The sequence below is a fragment of the Sinohyriopsis cumingii genome, chromosome 14 (assembly GCF_028554795.1).
Source record: "Sinohyriopsis cumingii isolate HCF-2022 chromosome 14, ASM2855479v2, whole genome shotgun sequence".
Lineage (NCBI taxonomy): Eukaryota > Metazoa > Mollusca > Bivalvia > Unionida > Unionidae > Sinohyriopsis > Sinohyriopsis cumingii.
The window spans coordinates 32,496,828-32,513,713 of NC_142974.1; the positions used below are offsets into that span (position 1 = coordinate 32,496,828).

At 38.3% G+C, this 16,886-nt stretch overlaps 1 protein-coding gene across 5 annotated transcripts; it reads right to left on the minus strand.

Moving 5' to 3' along the window:
• Positions 1-207: 207 nt before the first annotated feature.
• Positions 208-16,885, minus strand: LOC149783530 (copine family protein 1-like). Of its 5 annotated transcripts, none has more exons than XM_089931789.1 (6): positions 16,791-16,885; positions 11,045-11,228; positions 9,055-9,155; positions 8,397-8,513; positions 7,375-7,506; positions 208-2,287 (listed from the first exon to the last, which is right to left on the minus strand). In XM_089931789.1, exons 2-6 carry the CDS (start codon positions 11,205-11,207, stop codon positions 1,982-1,984), a joined length of 819 nt encoding a protein of 272 aa, XP_089787915.1. In that variant the 5' UTR covers positions 11,208-11,228; positions 16,791-16,885; the 3' UTR covers positions 208-1,981. The 5 variants fall into 5 exon arrangements, with proteins under 5 accessions (XP_089787915.1, XP_089787913.1, XP_089787916.1 ...); XM_089931787.1 differs by having other exon boundaries at positions 16,713-16,808; XM_089931790.1 differs by lacking the exon at positions 16,791-16,885 and adding an exon at positions 16,700-16,721.
• Position 16,886: the final 1 nt, after the last annotated feature.

Here is a 16,886-nt window from a genome sequence, read left to right on the forward strand (position 1 = left end):
ATGATAGGCTATACATGGCTATTTTGTATGCCGATGATGTTGCAAACTGCAGTGAAACAGTGAGTTTCATGCAAAAACAAATATACATTCTATATCAATTTAATCAAAATAACGATATCGATATCAATCTAGATGAAACAAAAACAATTATTTGTAGGAATGGTGGACAGTTGAGAGAGAATGGACAGTGACATATTACGAAGTCAATTGAATGGCTGTGTCGCTTTTTATTAATATATGGATTAGTTTTCATGCCCAAACTAACAAGGATTATACATTGATTGCACGGCTCACAAATCTATTGAATGTAATTTTACACATCAGTAACACAGCGGTATGCTATCATTTTATCCGTTGTGCATTTTGCAAATGCAAACATCACTTTACACCTGTCATTCTCTCAGATGTACATAATATGTCCAGAGCGCGCCCTACACTGTTTTTACAAACATTCTTTATCCAATATAGCTACATTATGTTGATTTCCCGTACACATCTCGTATATTTTGACCCCATGTAGCATGGAATCTCCCTTATATCTTCTAGTGCAACACTAGTAATATATACCCTAAATCTGTATAATCTTACTTCTTCTGTTTGAAACCACAGTTCAAATAATATCCAGATAATATGTCTGAGTATTACATACCTATTAAAAACACTACGTAATATAAATACAAGTACATAAAGGACATACCCATGTTCTTTTTAATTTAATCGCAACCTTATTTCATGTCTTTCCCAAGGTTTATTCGTCTGTTGGGTTGGGAACACAAGGGCTTAACATGGGGTTCAACAAAAGGTTATTAGGACGAAGTGTAAATTTGTTTTGATTTTTTTGAAACCGCTAGACCTCGTGCTACAGTGTCAGACAAAGCCAAACATCTGGATCTCTCGTTAGAACATACAGTCCACCATAATGTCAGCCCTCGCGGTTTTTAATATTACCCAACCCCTCGACTCCTGTGTCGTACGACAAATTACCAAATTGGTCAGTATTCCTCAGACTTTATTTACGGATTTTTATCTGACTGTCGTGAAAGGTCGAGTGATGTTTCGATTTGCATAAAATATTACACACATACGTTTTCAATCAGCATACTAACTGTCACGTATAAATTAAAGATTGCAAAATAAGTTGCTTCATGAATCATAAGAAATGACTCACACAGAGAGAGATAACACCGTCACGTTTCTGTGAATTCATATTTGATTGCACATATAAATATTTCATTTTTGAAAGGGAATCTTTCATTTTATTAAATTTAAATAAAAAGTGTTCACACGTGATAAGAATCCACGGACACCCATGTATATAACAATTCCTCGTTCGTTCCATTTTATTATCGCTATCAGTTAAAGGGTAAGCTGTACGCTTAGTTTACAAAACAACGTAAGCTTCGTATCCCTACTCCCTACACTGGAGACCTCATTTAAGCAAAATTTCATTGCTATTCGCACATAATTTTATCATAGCATTGAGAGATAATGCTTGATCCGTGGTTGCTATTTCTTATTCTCTGTCTGACGCCTAGCATGTTGTAATGATATATATATATATATATATATATATATATATATATATATATATATATATATATATATATATATATATATATATATATATATATATATATATATAGTGACAGAGAGGGGGGGTGTAATATTTGTGCCGTATTATGGAATTCTCTTTTCACATCAGTCCTTTTTAATTCTGCCACCATAAACGAAATCAACGCTCTAGGTGGCCTGCTTATTGGCAACACGTTTATATAGGCAGTGTGAAAACATTTAAAAATGTGATGACTGCATGACTACAATAACACTTCTCTGGTCGAATTCTGAATTCAACCTTCCTTTCGCTCGAGATATATCTGCGGATATGGTTATTTTGTTTGTATAATGTTCAATGTCCAGTGCAAGTATTTACTGGGCATAGTCTCGTGCTTGCAGACTTGTTACAGTCAGGTTACATTCATAATTATATAATTCCCAATTCTTTGATAGCTTTGTACTGATCCGGTATCTCCATCAATGCGTGCAAGGCCAATGCAGCTTGTGGATTTCGTGCATTTGATGACATGACTTCATGGAAGTTCACAAACTGAAAATTGTCAAAATTTCGTTCGGGCAACCCATCGTCGAACTCTTTCATGACCTCCCAGGGTCCGTCTCCTACCCCTACCATTATTATAGACAGGGGAAATTTGGACGCTTCAACTAGGACCTCCTTTGTTTTATCCTCGTCAGAAATTTGACCATCTGCAGCAATCACGAGAATATGATACTGGAATTAAAATAAGAAGATACTGAATTATAATAGTTACCTTAGATCTCAGAAACAAGAAAGGCTTACTTTTATCTTATTTATTTTATTTCAAAGTAATTTATGAGTATTTTTTTAATCATAAAAACAATCCAAACCGATTTTAAATTATCGAAACGTCGGTTCACTAATTTAAGAAATGATCCACCAAGCGTGCAAATAAACCAGCCAAAGTCAGCCAGAAATGTACTAGCAAGTTGCTTTACCCATGAATGTCCTACATAAAAGGTCGAGCTCAACTAAGAATATTACCAATAGAAGAGCGGAATAAATTCTGTCCGGGGCAGTCTAAATTCAGGTGCCATATAATGGCTGTTCTAAAGACTCACATATAAAGACCATATAAAGGATAGCAGATTTCCTTTTGAACATTGCGAGTTTGATTTTTTATCATCCTGTTTTATTTTAAAAAGGAATCAAAAAACAAAACGTATACCGCTTAAGCCTGTCCTTTTTTATCGAACTGTTATTGAAATTATGCATTGTATGGGGTGGTGTTCTGGGGGACAGAGATCGGGTGAGAAAGCTGGCAGTACTGGGGTTCTGTCTGTTCGACGACCAAAACAAAGATTATTTGAAATTTGCACCAGAATTTTCATAATCTCATCGCTGGTTTCGACTTTACTCTGTGTACTACTAATCTGTTGGGTATTTTCTTGGCTATGATGAGATAGCATGCACTGAAGAAAAAATACCATCGTCTCCTTATTGATATTTTCCACGTTTTCATCAGCGTCGTAATTTGTCACGTCTGCGTCGGCGGAACACCTCAACAGAGATATTGGAGGGGAGGAACTAGAGCATTGTGTCCTGCACATCTAGCTCCACGCGACTGTATTAATAGCCCATTTCATACCGAATTTAACCGAGTTGCTCCGTAATTATCCAAATAACCTACCGAGTTACTTTATAATCCAGCCAATCAAACGCTGGTGGGTACATGTACATAACAAAATGGCGTCCATTGTTGTTTAGAAATATTTCAGAAATAAAATTAATTAAATGATTGAAATTTATATGTAAATTATCAACAGACTTTCAAAAACAAATCCGATAAACTCATATGAAACGCATTTTATTATAGTGACGTTTCGGATGCACCGAAATAGTTTGAACAACTTGCTCTTTGATTGCCAGGATTAAATTTATTTACTTCGACGCCGTTTCCTTACTTACATGTACATGTCAAGATGTAAACAGCTCAAAGCTACTCTCTCGTATGGGTTTGAAATCCGCCCTGGTTTCCAGAAAATAAGACTGGATGGTTCTAATATTAAATTTCGTCAATATCAACTCGATTAACGATGGTGAGTAGTTACAAAAGTTGATGCTGATGCTGAAGCGTTAGCCATATTTTGCCCACCACCTATTACGGTCAGCTGACCACGCGCCACGTTATCAAAATTCCGAGCAAATTACGAAGTTCACCGAAGTCTGCATGAAATGGGCTATTGCAGAACTGCAGGTCACGGACCCTGCGGTTACGGAGCAAAAGAGCCCCGTGTGGAGAGCAAAATCTTGCACAGGATGCCATTATCAAAGGTATGTCGCATTTGGGTCATCTTCTAATAAGACATCCTTTCAGTATGTAGTGTCTGACTTTTGTTGAACTAATATAGTGAGAGTCGAATGCCTGATTCCATCGGCAAGTCTCAAGCGAAAACGGCGTGCGTTTCGAATGACATCGCCTAAATCAAGACTGTAGCAACAGACTGAACCTTGACAGTAATTTCTTGGCCTGCTACCTCATACATGTCAGCACGTGTTTCGGGCGGCATAGTAATTGCGACAACCACAAATGAAGAAACTTGCTCAGACATTTATGTAACGCTTCATCTGCGATTTTTCGAAAGTGGCGGCGAGAAACGGCATTCCTTTCTTTGCCTCTCTTATGACGACATCTTGATAGCAGCGACACGACTGCCCTGAAGCTGGTAAGACGACTCGGGCCAGCGCTGTGTTAACCCGCTATCACGGCCCTGATTACGGCTTGAAAGGTATTACCAAGTTCGCCACCATACTGTGCACGAATGACCGGCTGTTGCGTGTTTCCCATTGCTCGCTAACATGTCTCACAAGAGTCGACCGCCGTTTTCAGCTACTGGGTCGAAATCTAGTTGAGATAACGACCTGAAAATGTACAAATTCTACTGGCAGAAAAATTCCTCTTCAAACACCCGTATGTAGCTCTCCGCAATGGAGGCTTAACCATAATGGATCATGTGGCAATAAAGTTGGTGGAGAATGAGACTGTTGGAATACTTGTTTTAAATTCAACTTACTAACATTTCCTGTGAAAAGTAAATACAAGCTTATATAAATATTGGCTGATGTCTTTAATTTGGCGTGAGAATGTATTATTAAAGCTTCACAGTCTTGAAAATACCGGTGATCTGGAACAATCGTAACAATTTCTGACAAGACGAAAATCACAACCTGTTCACTTTCTTTGTCTCTTAGCTTCTTCCATATCTAGCTCTTAAAAATGTATGATAGCTCATTGAAGAGGACAATTATGACACTCGGATTACTGAAACGTTTCGCTGTAAATGCGAATGTCACTAAAAGTAAAGACTCTAAGTGCAACTACAATTTCTCGAGTTACAAGCTTTGTCTCTTACGATATGTTTATCTAACGAGTCATGTATTAGAACATAATATTGTCCTGTTTTTCTAACCACTATAGTATCAATTTAAGGCAGCAGAAATATGTATTAGTTGTAATTAGCTCCCCCTAGGTTACCTTTCGAGTTGCGTTTCTAGCATTTGCTAATCGTGACAGGACAAAAAAAGACGCATCACAAACATTTTCTTACAGGGCCAATAAGCAGCCTTTGGACGTGGTTAGGTGGCAAGACCCAGTTATGTTGCGGATTTATTAACTTTTTCGTGGCTGAGAAGTCAATGGTGACATGCTGTACAATGCCGCCAATATCCTTCAAATGCTTACATCATAATAGTGATGTAAACATAAGACTGAGACTGCCGGTTGTGACGAGGTACGACTCGACAATGGGAAATACACACTCCAAGGAATTTACGCGGCATACCGGGTCAAAATGTCTACTATTACAGTACAGCAAAGCCCAAAACGCGCGCGCAAGCAAGGCGGTACTGGCAGCCTTCGAAAGACTGCTGAGGATGTTCTAAAGATATTATTACGGGGAAGAGCAACTAACGCATAACAATTACAGACACCAAAGTTGAAAATTGACTTCAGCTTGAAAAACTGAAAATTTACTTCCGATCGCCAGCCCAAGCCTGGCCAGGCCTCATTAACCGTACAGATGGCGCGTGCAACCGACATTACCTGGCATACTCCCACAGTGGTGATAAATGCGACCGGCAGAAAGCTGACGTGGACCTGATCCATGACCTAAACAACGTTCACTTCATCAGAGTCGGGATATGCCTTGGTTACTGGCTGGTAAGGGATGGCATGAATTAACCAGTCTGGTTCTAAGTGGATACGTCATCATATCCCAGGCCATATATCTATATGCCTTCTTTATGGGTAGTAGTTCTCCTCGCAGAAGCTTCGTTTATGAGGAATTTCTGCTTGCGCATAAACGTACTCAGCCACCACTCAATGACATTTATGCCCCGGGCGAAAGAGCCCACTGAGATATTCATCCCGTAAGAGTGCTGCTGTTATGCGGTGCGCTAGTGACTGTATGTGCGTGTGTGGACTCTATCAACCTATTCATGTCCAGCGGTCTCAAGCTAGTCATGCTTTTATAGGAGATCTCTTGTGTCTGGCGATCGCTCTGTGTTCCTGTGTCGCAGGTCGTGCTTCACCTCAGCCTCTAAAACGCCTTTGGCCTTTCAGACGTCCGTCGATATTCCTTTTTTACCTCAGTGAGATTCTTGTAATCGTTTGCAATAACATTCTGGAACAACCTGAACGTTTCCTGGACAACGGCCTACTCTTCGCTAGCAATTGCATTTTGTTGTACATCTTCGGACGGAGTCCAACAAATTATATGATCGGCATCCATTTGCATTAATTCTTAAACATGCCGACGACTTTATGTTCACGCTGATACACCAGGTTGCCGGCGGAGCAGTCGCTGGTGTCATATAGTTTGGTATCTGCTACCATATCACGTAGATGTCAGGGGTTTCAGTTATGAACTATGTAGTTCTCTATGGGGACTAACTTCATGTTTTCCGTAAAATAAACCCAACCCTCCAGTTCGTTCAATAAACAACGTTGATAGTTGCTCACCCAGCTGTCAGGATAAATAGGTGCATGTCGATGTCTGTCAACAGCTTTACCTTCTCCCCTGCTTTTTCTAATGGACGCCTCCAGCTTATTCATGTTGCGCGTCGAGGCCGTACCTTAATAAGGCGATGTATCACGGAATACTTAAAGTTATCCTCTAGCTGCAGTGCATCGGTCCAAAGGAATAGGTGGTGATAGTATCCCAGGATTTGACAGCCGAATTACCTCCACACGCTCTTTGCTTGGTTAATCTTTTTCTGAAATGTTGGTGCGGCTGAGCTGACTGTAGAAGGCATCCTTTGGCATATGCCCACGTATTTGTATGAATAAACTCCTTTGCATGCAAGAAAGGTAATACCATGCACCATACCGTTCTTGAAGTGCCTCCTTGGGCATGCTGGCAGCCGCCTTTTTGACGTCGTTGTTCATAAACTAAAGGCTATCAGCAAAACTGCAAACTCCTGAAAGTTTTGACCCACCCATGACATGATGGAATGTGTCTAATGACTTTTTTACATCTACTACATTTATATTTAATTTATAACACAGATTATTGCCATTAATGTGAAAGCAAGAAATTGGTCTTAGTTCTTCCAACCAATGAACATATAAAACACCGGTTATATGAAATAAAGGATGGATAATTATATTTATCAAATTGGCGAAATAAGAAAATATGAGAGTTTTGGGTTCAGCCTTACAAATGTATTTAAATGATATTTAGCGTAAAGAAGCCTCTGCTAATAATTTCATCAAAATAATTGCGCATATTGAAAAAGTGCACTACTATATATAACAAAAGCTAAGGAAAAAATGTACAAACTTTTTTGGTTTCTTTACAAATTTCTATGGCTTTCTTGATCACAGGTGCGAAATTCGTCGGTCCGCTCATTTTAACAGTGGGCGTCACTGTGTTGTATACATTGAGCACTTCATCAAATCCCTTACAGTCTCCCTGAAAAAGAATGTAAACAAATTGTTATGAATCTCACCTGGGATGAATGCAATAAACGCTGCCTACCTACCTACCACTTTATCTATATGTCTACCTACTGACCGATTTATCGATCGATCTACCTTTTTCTTTCTCTTAATCTGTTTATTGAGTTAATTGATCTTCGCCTTTGCCTAACAAATGTCCTTACATACATACATACATACATACATACATACATACATACATACATACATACATACATACATACATACATGTATGCATGCATGCATACATACATACATACATACATACATACATACATACATACGTACATACATGTGATTTGTGATTTGTGATTTTTGGTGTGATGTGATTTGGATTTTTAACGTTGCTTTAACAATTTTTTATTACTATTGCTACGATGTCTGAAATGTGGCAGTTTATAGTGATGTCTAGCACTGGGGCATCGTGCCGCAGACACGTAGCATGATGTCCCACCCAGTCACATTATTCTGACACCAGGCCGACTAGTCCTAACACTAACCTCTTAATGCTGAGCGCCAAGCGAGGGAGCTGTAAATCTTTGGTATGACTCGGTCGGGGATCGAACCCATGACCTCACACATCCGAGGCGGAAGCTCTAACCACTAGGCCACCGGAACGGTCATACACACACACACACATACATACGTACGTACGTACAGGCATGCATGCATGCATACATACATACATACATACATACATACATACATACATACACACATGTGTGCGCGTGTATGTGATATAAGAGAATGGAAAATATAAACAGAGAATTTTTATTTCTAGCAATGCTTTTAATTTTACAGTTTCTCTGTTCGTGTGTTAACAATTTGCAGATATGTGTACTTGCACTGAGGCAGATTGCATACCGTCTCTTTCAAGGAAAATACGGACTCTCCCTTTGTCATTGCGTCGCCAAATCCAAAAACTGGGATCATTCCATCGTCATCAAATGACTCTAATGTTTCCCCAAATATGCATATTATCTGAAATACATTGACTGTCATGATACATTATGGCGATAAATTGAAGAGGAAACCTGATGAAATATTCAGTGAATATTATACGTCAAATGCACATAGTAGTTGTCGGTCATTTGTATGTATACCACAGCATTTTTAATACATACTACAACAAATTAGATAATTTTTATAAACGGTATATTCTCATATTATTGTCAATAGCCCAAGCCTGAAATATCATGACAAATCATTTTGTACTGCTGCCAAATAAAAAAAAAATTCAATCCCTTTAATGACTATATTCTAATTGTATTTATCTGACTTGGAATATTATATATAAATGTAATATTAGAAAAGACGACAATAAACGAGAGAAATAGGATTTAACTATTCATGGTCAAAGGAATCACGACATTCCTCTGAATTATCCTTTCAGTTATAAAAATTCACAACTTTTCACTGGATGGACGATAAACAGGCAGGCGGACAGAAGGCATTTATTTCCTACTTTTTTCGTAATATGTGTTGCAGATATAAAAAAAATTGAGAGCACGAGATGAAAAACCTGTTGATATGGATTGACTACTGCAGATGAGACATCGTGTAACGACTTTCCACCAAACGTCTTCATTCCCTGGACACGATTACTCATGGTGTAGTCTATTCCTGAAAAATAAATTATGTTCTAACATCAGGACCTTATACCCAGACCACAGTGGCTACAAAAGTGCAAGGTCTGGTCTACAATTTTGTTGCAATGAGGTGGTATAGAGGGATACAATGTGACCCCATGAAATGTTATTTATTTCGGTGTGGGTGTTGGAACTATACAAACTATACAGCTTTGTTTTTGTAATTTTTAGTAAACCAGTGAGCTGTCCTTTGATTCTGAAATTTGTTAGTCTCTTGTCTGTGTAATGAAATTAAAATCAGTAGAAAAGTTATTCTCTATTTTCTGAGAACAATCCATGCAAAAACACAGTTCAAGTATCAACTTTACAATACATGAACGATCAGAGAGAGAGAAAGAGCTTTGTGTAGTAAACTGGTATGGTGTATATGTTTTAATCCAGTGGTTCCCAACCTCCAGGCCGCGGACCACTCCAGCAAGGGCCTGGGGTTATTCATAGGAGTCCGTTAATTCACAGACCGAAAAGCACAACATGTGGGCATCCGCGACAGTTTTCGATGTTATGAAGGGGTACTCCTACTCGAAAGGTTGGGAACCACTGTTACAATCTATTGCTTCTGTGTACGTCAGATGAAAATAGAACAGGAATATAAGTAATTGTGTAAATGACTAATTATGGTTATGTCTTAATAAATCTTCCTTTCTTAATGAATATCTGTATTTCATTTTGATTAATGCTGCCTTTTATTCAATTTAATGCGAGTAATTTTCCAGTCATCGCCAATTTTTATTTCCTCTTTTCAGAGATGAAGGATACAAACAAAGGAAAAACAAATGAATAAATCACTACTTATACGCAAGAAACAGGGTTGAAAATTAGTAGCATCTCTTTCTTCAGGGATTCTCACAGAAAACAACGTACTTAATATAAAAAAAATCACGAGCACTCCTGTGCAATCCTCCGATACATAATTATCGCACACATCATCATTATTATTTCAATAAATAATGTATTATATGTAATGTTAACAATAGCAAGCAGTAGGACACAAATACCAAAAAAGAGTAGAAGTCGTTTCGTGTATTAACTGATGATAGAAGAATGACATTTTTAAATAATGTACGTCTTTGAAATTGGTCTAGACTGTTGCAGTATTTATTTTATTTTGCACTTTACTTGATCCTGTACAGTTTGCAGGTGCAACTCGTGTAATGTTATCTGGACACTGTTTGGTACAAAACGTGTAATGTTATTTGGACATTGTTTTTGCAATAACTAATATTATCAGGACACTGTATGTTGAAACAACTGTACAAAGAGTAACCCAGCCGGTTTCTAAATAAAGTGCCTGTTTACTTTACTTGCATATTTTGGTAAACTAGAAACTAACCTATCTACTTCAAGTTGTACTTTTTCAAATGTTTAGGAATCAGCCGAATTACATTCATTCCACACATCGGATCCATACCGAAAGCTTGGATGGATGTACGTAAGGTAAATCTTGATGACGTTATTTTTCGAAAGAATTAATGTAAATTCTTTAGGATGCCCAGTGTGACCTGAAGCAAATTCAATAATATTATCAAGATAACTTAAGCATGATCCATTTCAGTCTAAGGTGAAACCCAGCTAACCTAACACGAAAACATTTAGAGACTTAACTGTACTCAGATATGAGATTTGCACAGGCTGTTTGAAGGCATGTTTTTGTAAGTGTACATCTGTGTATATAGTTTTTGGGTTTTTTTAAATCTCTTTTCCAGGTGATTGTAACTTTGCATTGTTCTTATTACTGTATCATTAAAGAATAGCGACGACACACGTTTTGCTGTGTTCAACTGGTCTCGTGAAATACCCTGAACACTGGTTATCTGTGAAACGTTTGCTCAAGAGAATACAACTTGCATGAAATCTTGACATTACCAAACAGAAGTCCGCATTCTTTGACCCCTTCCTCCCTGATTGCCTGGCTAACGGCTTTAAGGGAGTTAAATTTATCCCTTATAATGGGACAAGAATTTGCTTTACGTAGCAGTCCTTCTTCAAAATAGTCACTTGCTGATAAATCTTCGTCCTCTGTACTCATGATTTAGCAAACAGTTTGAAACTGAAAGAATTAAAAATCAATTATTAGCATGAATAAATTAATTTATGCATCTGTTCCTACATACATACATACATACATACATACATACATACACACATACATTTAAACCGTCTTTGTGTTAATATTTTTTTAAAATGTTATATATTAAAGGTTGTTGCTAGGAAACAGATGTGCGCACCCAGAGGAGTCCCCGATATGTACTGAAATAGTTTTATTCTTCCAGGAGCTCTACACACGCACTTGAGTCAGTGCGTATCTGTTAATGGAGACACTGCCCCCAGCTGCAGCCACTTCTTGGGCTGCTCTCGTGGACCATACAAACGAAGTTGGTGAAGTCGGACCTCGGCATAGTAGGCTTTCACAGCCTGCAGCGGGGCCACGTACGTAAGTTTCATGTGAATGGAGTCGGTCACGACCCTCATATCCTCTGTCGCAAACCTATCCATTCACCATCTTCATAAAGCTGCCGGGATAGCAACGGCCATGCAGAGGCTTACCTTCTTCAGTTTATAGTCGCGAGCGCAGTTACAAAGCCGTCTATGGCCGAGCTCAACGCATACCCGCTAGACATATTTCAGCATAGGTGCTGAAGTTCCAGCTGTTTCGCTTCCTCGTGGCCTTGGATACAACTGAGTTTTCGCTAAAGTCTTTGGCCGCCAGATCTTATGAAGCTATGCATGTGCTGGTGTGCCTGCTACACATTGTGAATCTGCTGGTGCTTTCCTCAGGTTTCTAAGTACCTTCCATTTGCAAGCACGAACTGTTCCACAAGTTTGGGGTGCGATCCTTTGCTATCTCCATCACTGATAATCTACACAGCCTTTGGTTCGTCTTCTCTGGAGGTTTGTCTGGCCTCGCAGACATCGCCCTTGTAAAACTCTATCTTGCTCACTTCAGCACAATGAAGTGTCTGTGGAAATGCCCGATTATAACAATGATTTAATCTGCTCGTCCGATCTCACGAATTATACTTTTCTTATGGGTGTCGCCGCAGGCAGTGTCCTTCAGGATGATAGAGCGTTTGGTGTTATTTTTATGTCATGCCACGTCATTCATGGTTACTCCAATTTCGTGGACTCGCCTTTCAAACCCATACAGCTTCCTGCTACGGACGTCTATCAGACCATTCTGGTGGCATTTTCAAAATGTTCCAACAAACGCAGCGCAACGCAGTTGATGTCACCGTCCCTGAAGGAGGCCATTTATTGGGATCGGGCTCCTGCATTTCGTAGAAGCCGTGTAAAACTGCTGCCACCGGAAAAGCGTTTTTCATTGCATATGCTATCACTACATGTGAAACACCCATTCTTAATTTCACGCGTAATTGGGAGCACCACCAATTGCCATCCTCCGGAATACTAAGTACTTCTGCCCTCATTGGATCTACCATGTCCAATACGGTCTATTCGTCCGCGATCCGTCCTTTGGTTAGAAACTTGACGCTGATGGAGAATTCTGTGCTCGCCTGGAGGGCCGCGAAAAGGGTCACAAACCTTAGTAAATTGCTCTCTTTGATAAGCTACATGCTAAAGATATACGCATCCCCGTCGCCCTCAAAGTCTTCATTGGCTTCTTGGAAGCTGCAGTACCAACCTCCTTCTAAGTTTCTGGGAATATATTAGGGATGCGTCGCATGCTTATCCTAGTCAAATAGATATTCGGGCTCCTCGTGCTCAGTGTCATAGAGGCTGTTGATTCATTGCATCTATCTATCTATCTGTCTATCTGTATGTGTATATATCTATCTATCTACCACCTACCTACTTACCTACCTATCTATCTATCTATCTATATATATATATATATATATATATATATATATATATATATATATATATATATATATATATATATATATATATCATAAATTATTTATTATCCCCGTAGTATGTTGACCGCTGAGTCAGGCAACACCATCCAAATGTCACCTTACAATCCAACCATTTCTGGTTATCAATTAACCTGGGGACAATAAATAATACACAAAAAAAGGAAAATGCACACACACGCATGCACTCATGCATATTGCACGCAAACTCATTAGACACAAATTATACAGGTTGGCACAACAGTGTATAGGTGACATATACTTTTCAATATTGCAGTATTAGTTCCTGTTTTCCGCATTGCATAAGTTATAAGTTCATGATTTTGAAGAAATTGGTCCCTCTCTTTTATTTAACTTTGCAGCATATTTTTCAATGTTCCTATGCGATTCAACTCTTTGCTTACAAACATAAATGAAGAATTTTGCGTGTTGAATCTGCAACTGTAAATATAATATTTAACCAAATAAGCAAGAGATTACACAAAATGTCAAATTGTTCACCTCCTAACAATGTTTTATTTTTGGACAAATGGACAATATTTGAACAACAAAGTGCAAAATATTTAGTAAAAGAATACCAAAAATTTGAAGTAATATTGTAGTTGTGAAATAGATGTTCAATACATTCGCTCGGACTCTTACCGAAAGTGCATTTATCGTCATCTAATATATTATATCTGTTCAAAAAGTTATTAGTGACAATTATTTTATAAATTAATTTAAATTTAAAAGAGATCAACTTTGCATCCTTAGTACAAAGTCTCTTCCGGCTATAAATCTTGGACCACTTTCACTACTTATATTTTTATTTAATAATTGCTTCCACGTATCTTGCTAGAAATGTAATGCCTCTTTTTCCTTTTTAAAACTTCTTTGTAAACAAACTTCAGTGAGTTTTGTTTTTGCACGTTCATTATTTTATCATCCTGCTTATCAAACATGTTGTGAACCAAATGGTTTTTGTTTTCATCTTTCCAAGATTTTGGGAATTTTGGATATCAATGCAAAGTATTAAAAAAAAATGTCGCATCCAGTTTTTTTGTTTTATCACTTCAAAAGGTATTAAATTGCCGCGATCATCAATTAAATCATTAAAAAATTTCAAAGCCGGCATCTTCTAGGATTCGTATTGATGAAACTTTCTAAGTGGAATAAAAATTTTAAAAACTGAGGGATAAATACTCATTTGGATTTTGCTTATCCTTTTTCCAGTTCAATGCTGTCTAAATTACATATCTCTAAAAACAGTTTTTAATGAGCTTACAAACTTCTTCTAATTTTCTCCTCCCTAAATTCCAAATATCCTTCATATTTCTGAATATAGTTGTATTTACTTGGTTCTGCCACGCTCCAACCTCATTTTCTGGTAATCTTTTAACCCTTCCTATCTTAATGTACCTAATGAATGAATAAATGTTTACCATATCTAATCCTCGCTCATTCTCCGGGGCTACTAGCATATCAGTTTAATTTACTCTTCTTTTCTCCACCCTACATAAACTTAAATAAGGTACGATTTAGTTTGCTTCAATTTTTGTTGATGGATCTCGATGTGCTGAAAAAAAGATGTATGAATCTAGGCAAAACAAGAGTTTTAACAACAACTATTTTACCTACTAATGAAGGATGTCTTTAACTCCAGCTTGCCGGAATTCTCTTTACCTTTATTAATTTCTTGCTATAATTCACTTCCACCATTTGTTGTAAATCTAGAGAAAAATCGATGCCAAGAAGTGTGAAGTTGGAAAAGACCAGTTTAGTTCCATATTGGAACTTAACATTTCGTTAGCGTCCCGCATCGCGTTTTCTCCCCGCAGCAGCCATCCGCGCATAAACGGTTCCACATTGTGTCAGTGTATTTAAACTTTTAAAAAATGGAGAACATTGCCATATGTATCTCTCATCTGCGGGGTGAGGTGGCGCATGAAGCCTAGCATCATGCAGTCGACCAGCAACAGCCAACGACACCTACATCGGCTGGTGCGCGCACACACACACACACACACACACACACCAATGGGAAATTACCCCGAACGTACATAAAGTGCGGTCTACGGAAAAATCGCAAGGAGGGCGTACAAGGACAAATTCCTATGCCATCTCCATACCGCCTGGGAGTGGATGACCGACCAATACTGGAAAGGTTTCGTATTTTCCGTAGGGTAAGATGTTTGAAGAAAAGGAATTTCCTGTGATTTCTTTGTTGTTTATCATGGCTATTTAAACAACAACTTGTAAGTCGCAGAGATTGTTAAAAGAAGTTTGTATTGTTATATTTTGTTGCCTGATTGATGGGCGTAGTATAGATTATAGATCATACAGCCTGGCCTTGTTGCATATGTGCATCTACCAATAAAACTGCTAGCTCCACTGGTCATTTTCACTTATTTGACTTCAAAGATAAATTGTGAAATAAGAAACATTTAACATTTTTTACTCTTACATATTAGTTTTAATTCATTTATTGTTTTTTCAGAAGCTGGAATTGCATACTCTGGGAAATTTCGTTTCTCCTATTTTAATAACTGCGAACGTGTACATTGGACTAACGAAGGCTGAATTTTTGAGCACATGAGCTCCAACGGGGGTCATTAGAGAGGGGGGTTCCAAATGGTGAAAGATGGTTCTAACTCGCCGGACTTTTGGCAGGTTCGTTTTCCCTGTTAACACATTTGTACTGAAGAGTCATTTTAGGCCGCGTTATATAAAGGTGTTAGGACTCTTCTGACCTCCACTGTGAACTGTCCACACCCTCTTGCTGAAAATTGGTGCCATAAAAGACAAACACAAGTCATGTCAAATAAATAGACAAGGAAGACCAGAACAACATGCCGGCCAAGTGAGAATTGAAATAGTTGTTAAAATTCACCTTCTAGTGAATCTAGTCCAATAACGGCCATGTTGCACTTCTGAGCCAAGCAAATACAAAACAAGAGTTGCAGGTAGTACATGCAAATCAATTTCAGGCCCCTTGTGAGCAGGACCGGCCTGAGGCCGATTGGACCGAGTTGGCCAAATCGGGCCCCACGCTCACAATGTCCCCACGCGTTAGTAGGTTTTAAAATGTATCTATAAAGCTATGGAAGAAAATTTTAAGCTAAATATCATATGAAACATGTTTAAAAGTTTGTTTCCAAATGCCTTGCTCACAGGGGGGCCCCGCCAAAATGATCAACTTTAGGACCTGCATTTGCTAAGGCCGTTCCAGCTTGTGAGCTGTGCTAAATAATGCCATACGAAAACAAGCCTTGTCAAGCAAAGGTTATATTACACTTGCGTACCAGTAGAAAAGAGCACTTACAGGTAGGGAACTTACGGACAGACTGTTTCATTTTTGGGGAAGGGATGGGGGTTGAAACCTGTGATTTTTAAAAGGAATTCTGCCTCTCAAGTAACTTGAAAAACACAGTCTATTATATTTATTTTTCTAGTTTAAAAAATAAATAATAATTATCTGCAGAGAAAGCAAACCAAAAGTTTAAAGACTCAAGAAGCTATCACAGCCCACACACTCCTCGACAATCAGTTGTCATTTAACCCTTCTCTACCATACCATTACAAAACAATAATTACAGATAGGGTACTTAGCTGACTCACGCCAAGTTGTACATGCCCATATCTTCTGGTTGTCAATTAGAAATACCTTTCAAACTTACCTTCTGGTCACGCAGACGCCATAGTCCACTTCTGTACCATTGCGTTATGAAACAACAGTTCCGGGAAAAGATGCTTACCTGTATATTATGAAACGGGCGTTGAGTGACTCAAAGTACACTGCCTCAAGGTACGTGTGGATATATTTATGCAGGTCTTATCCAGCATGTTTACGC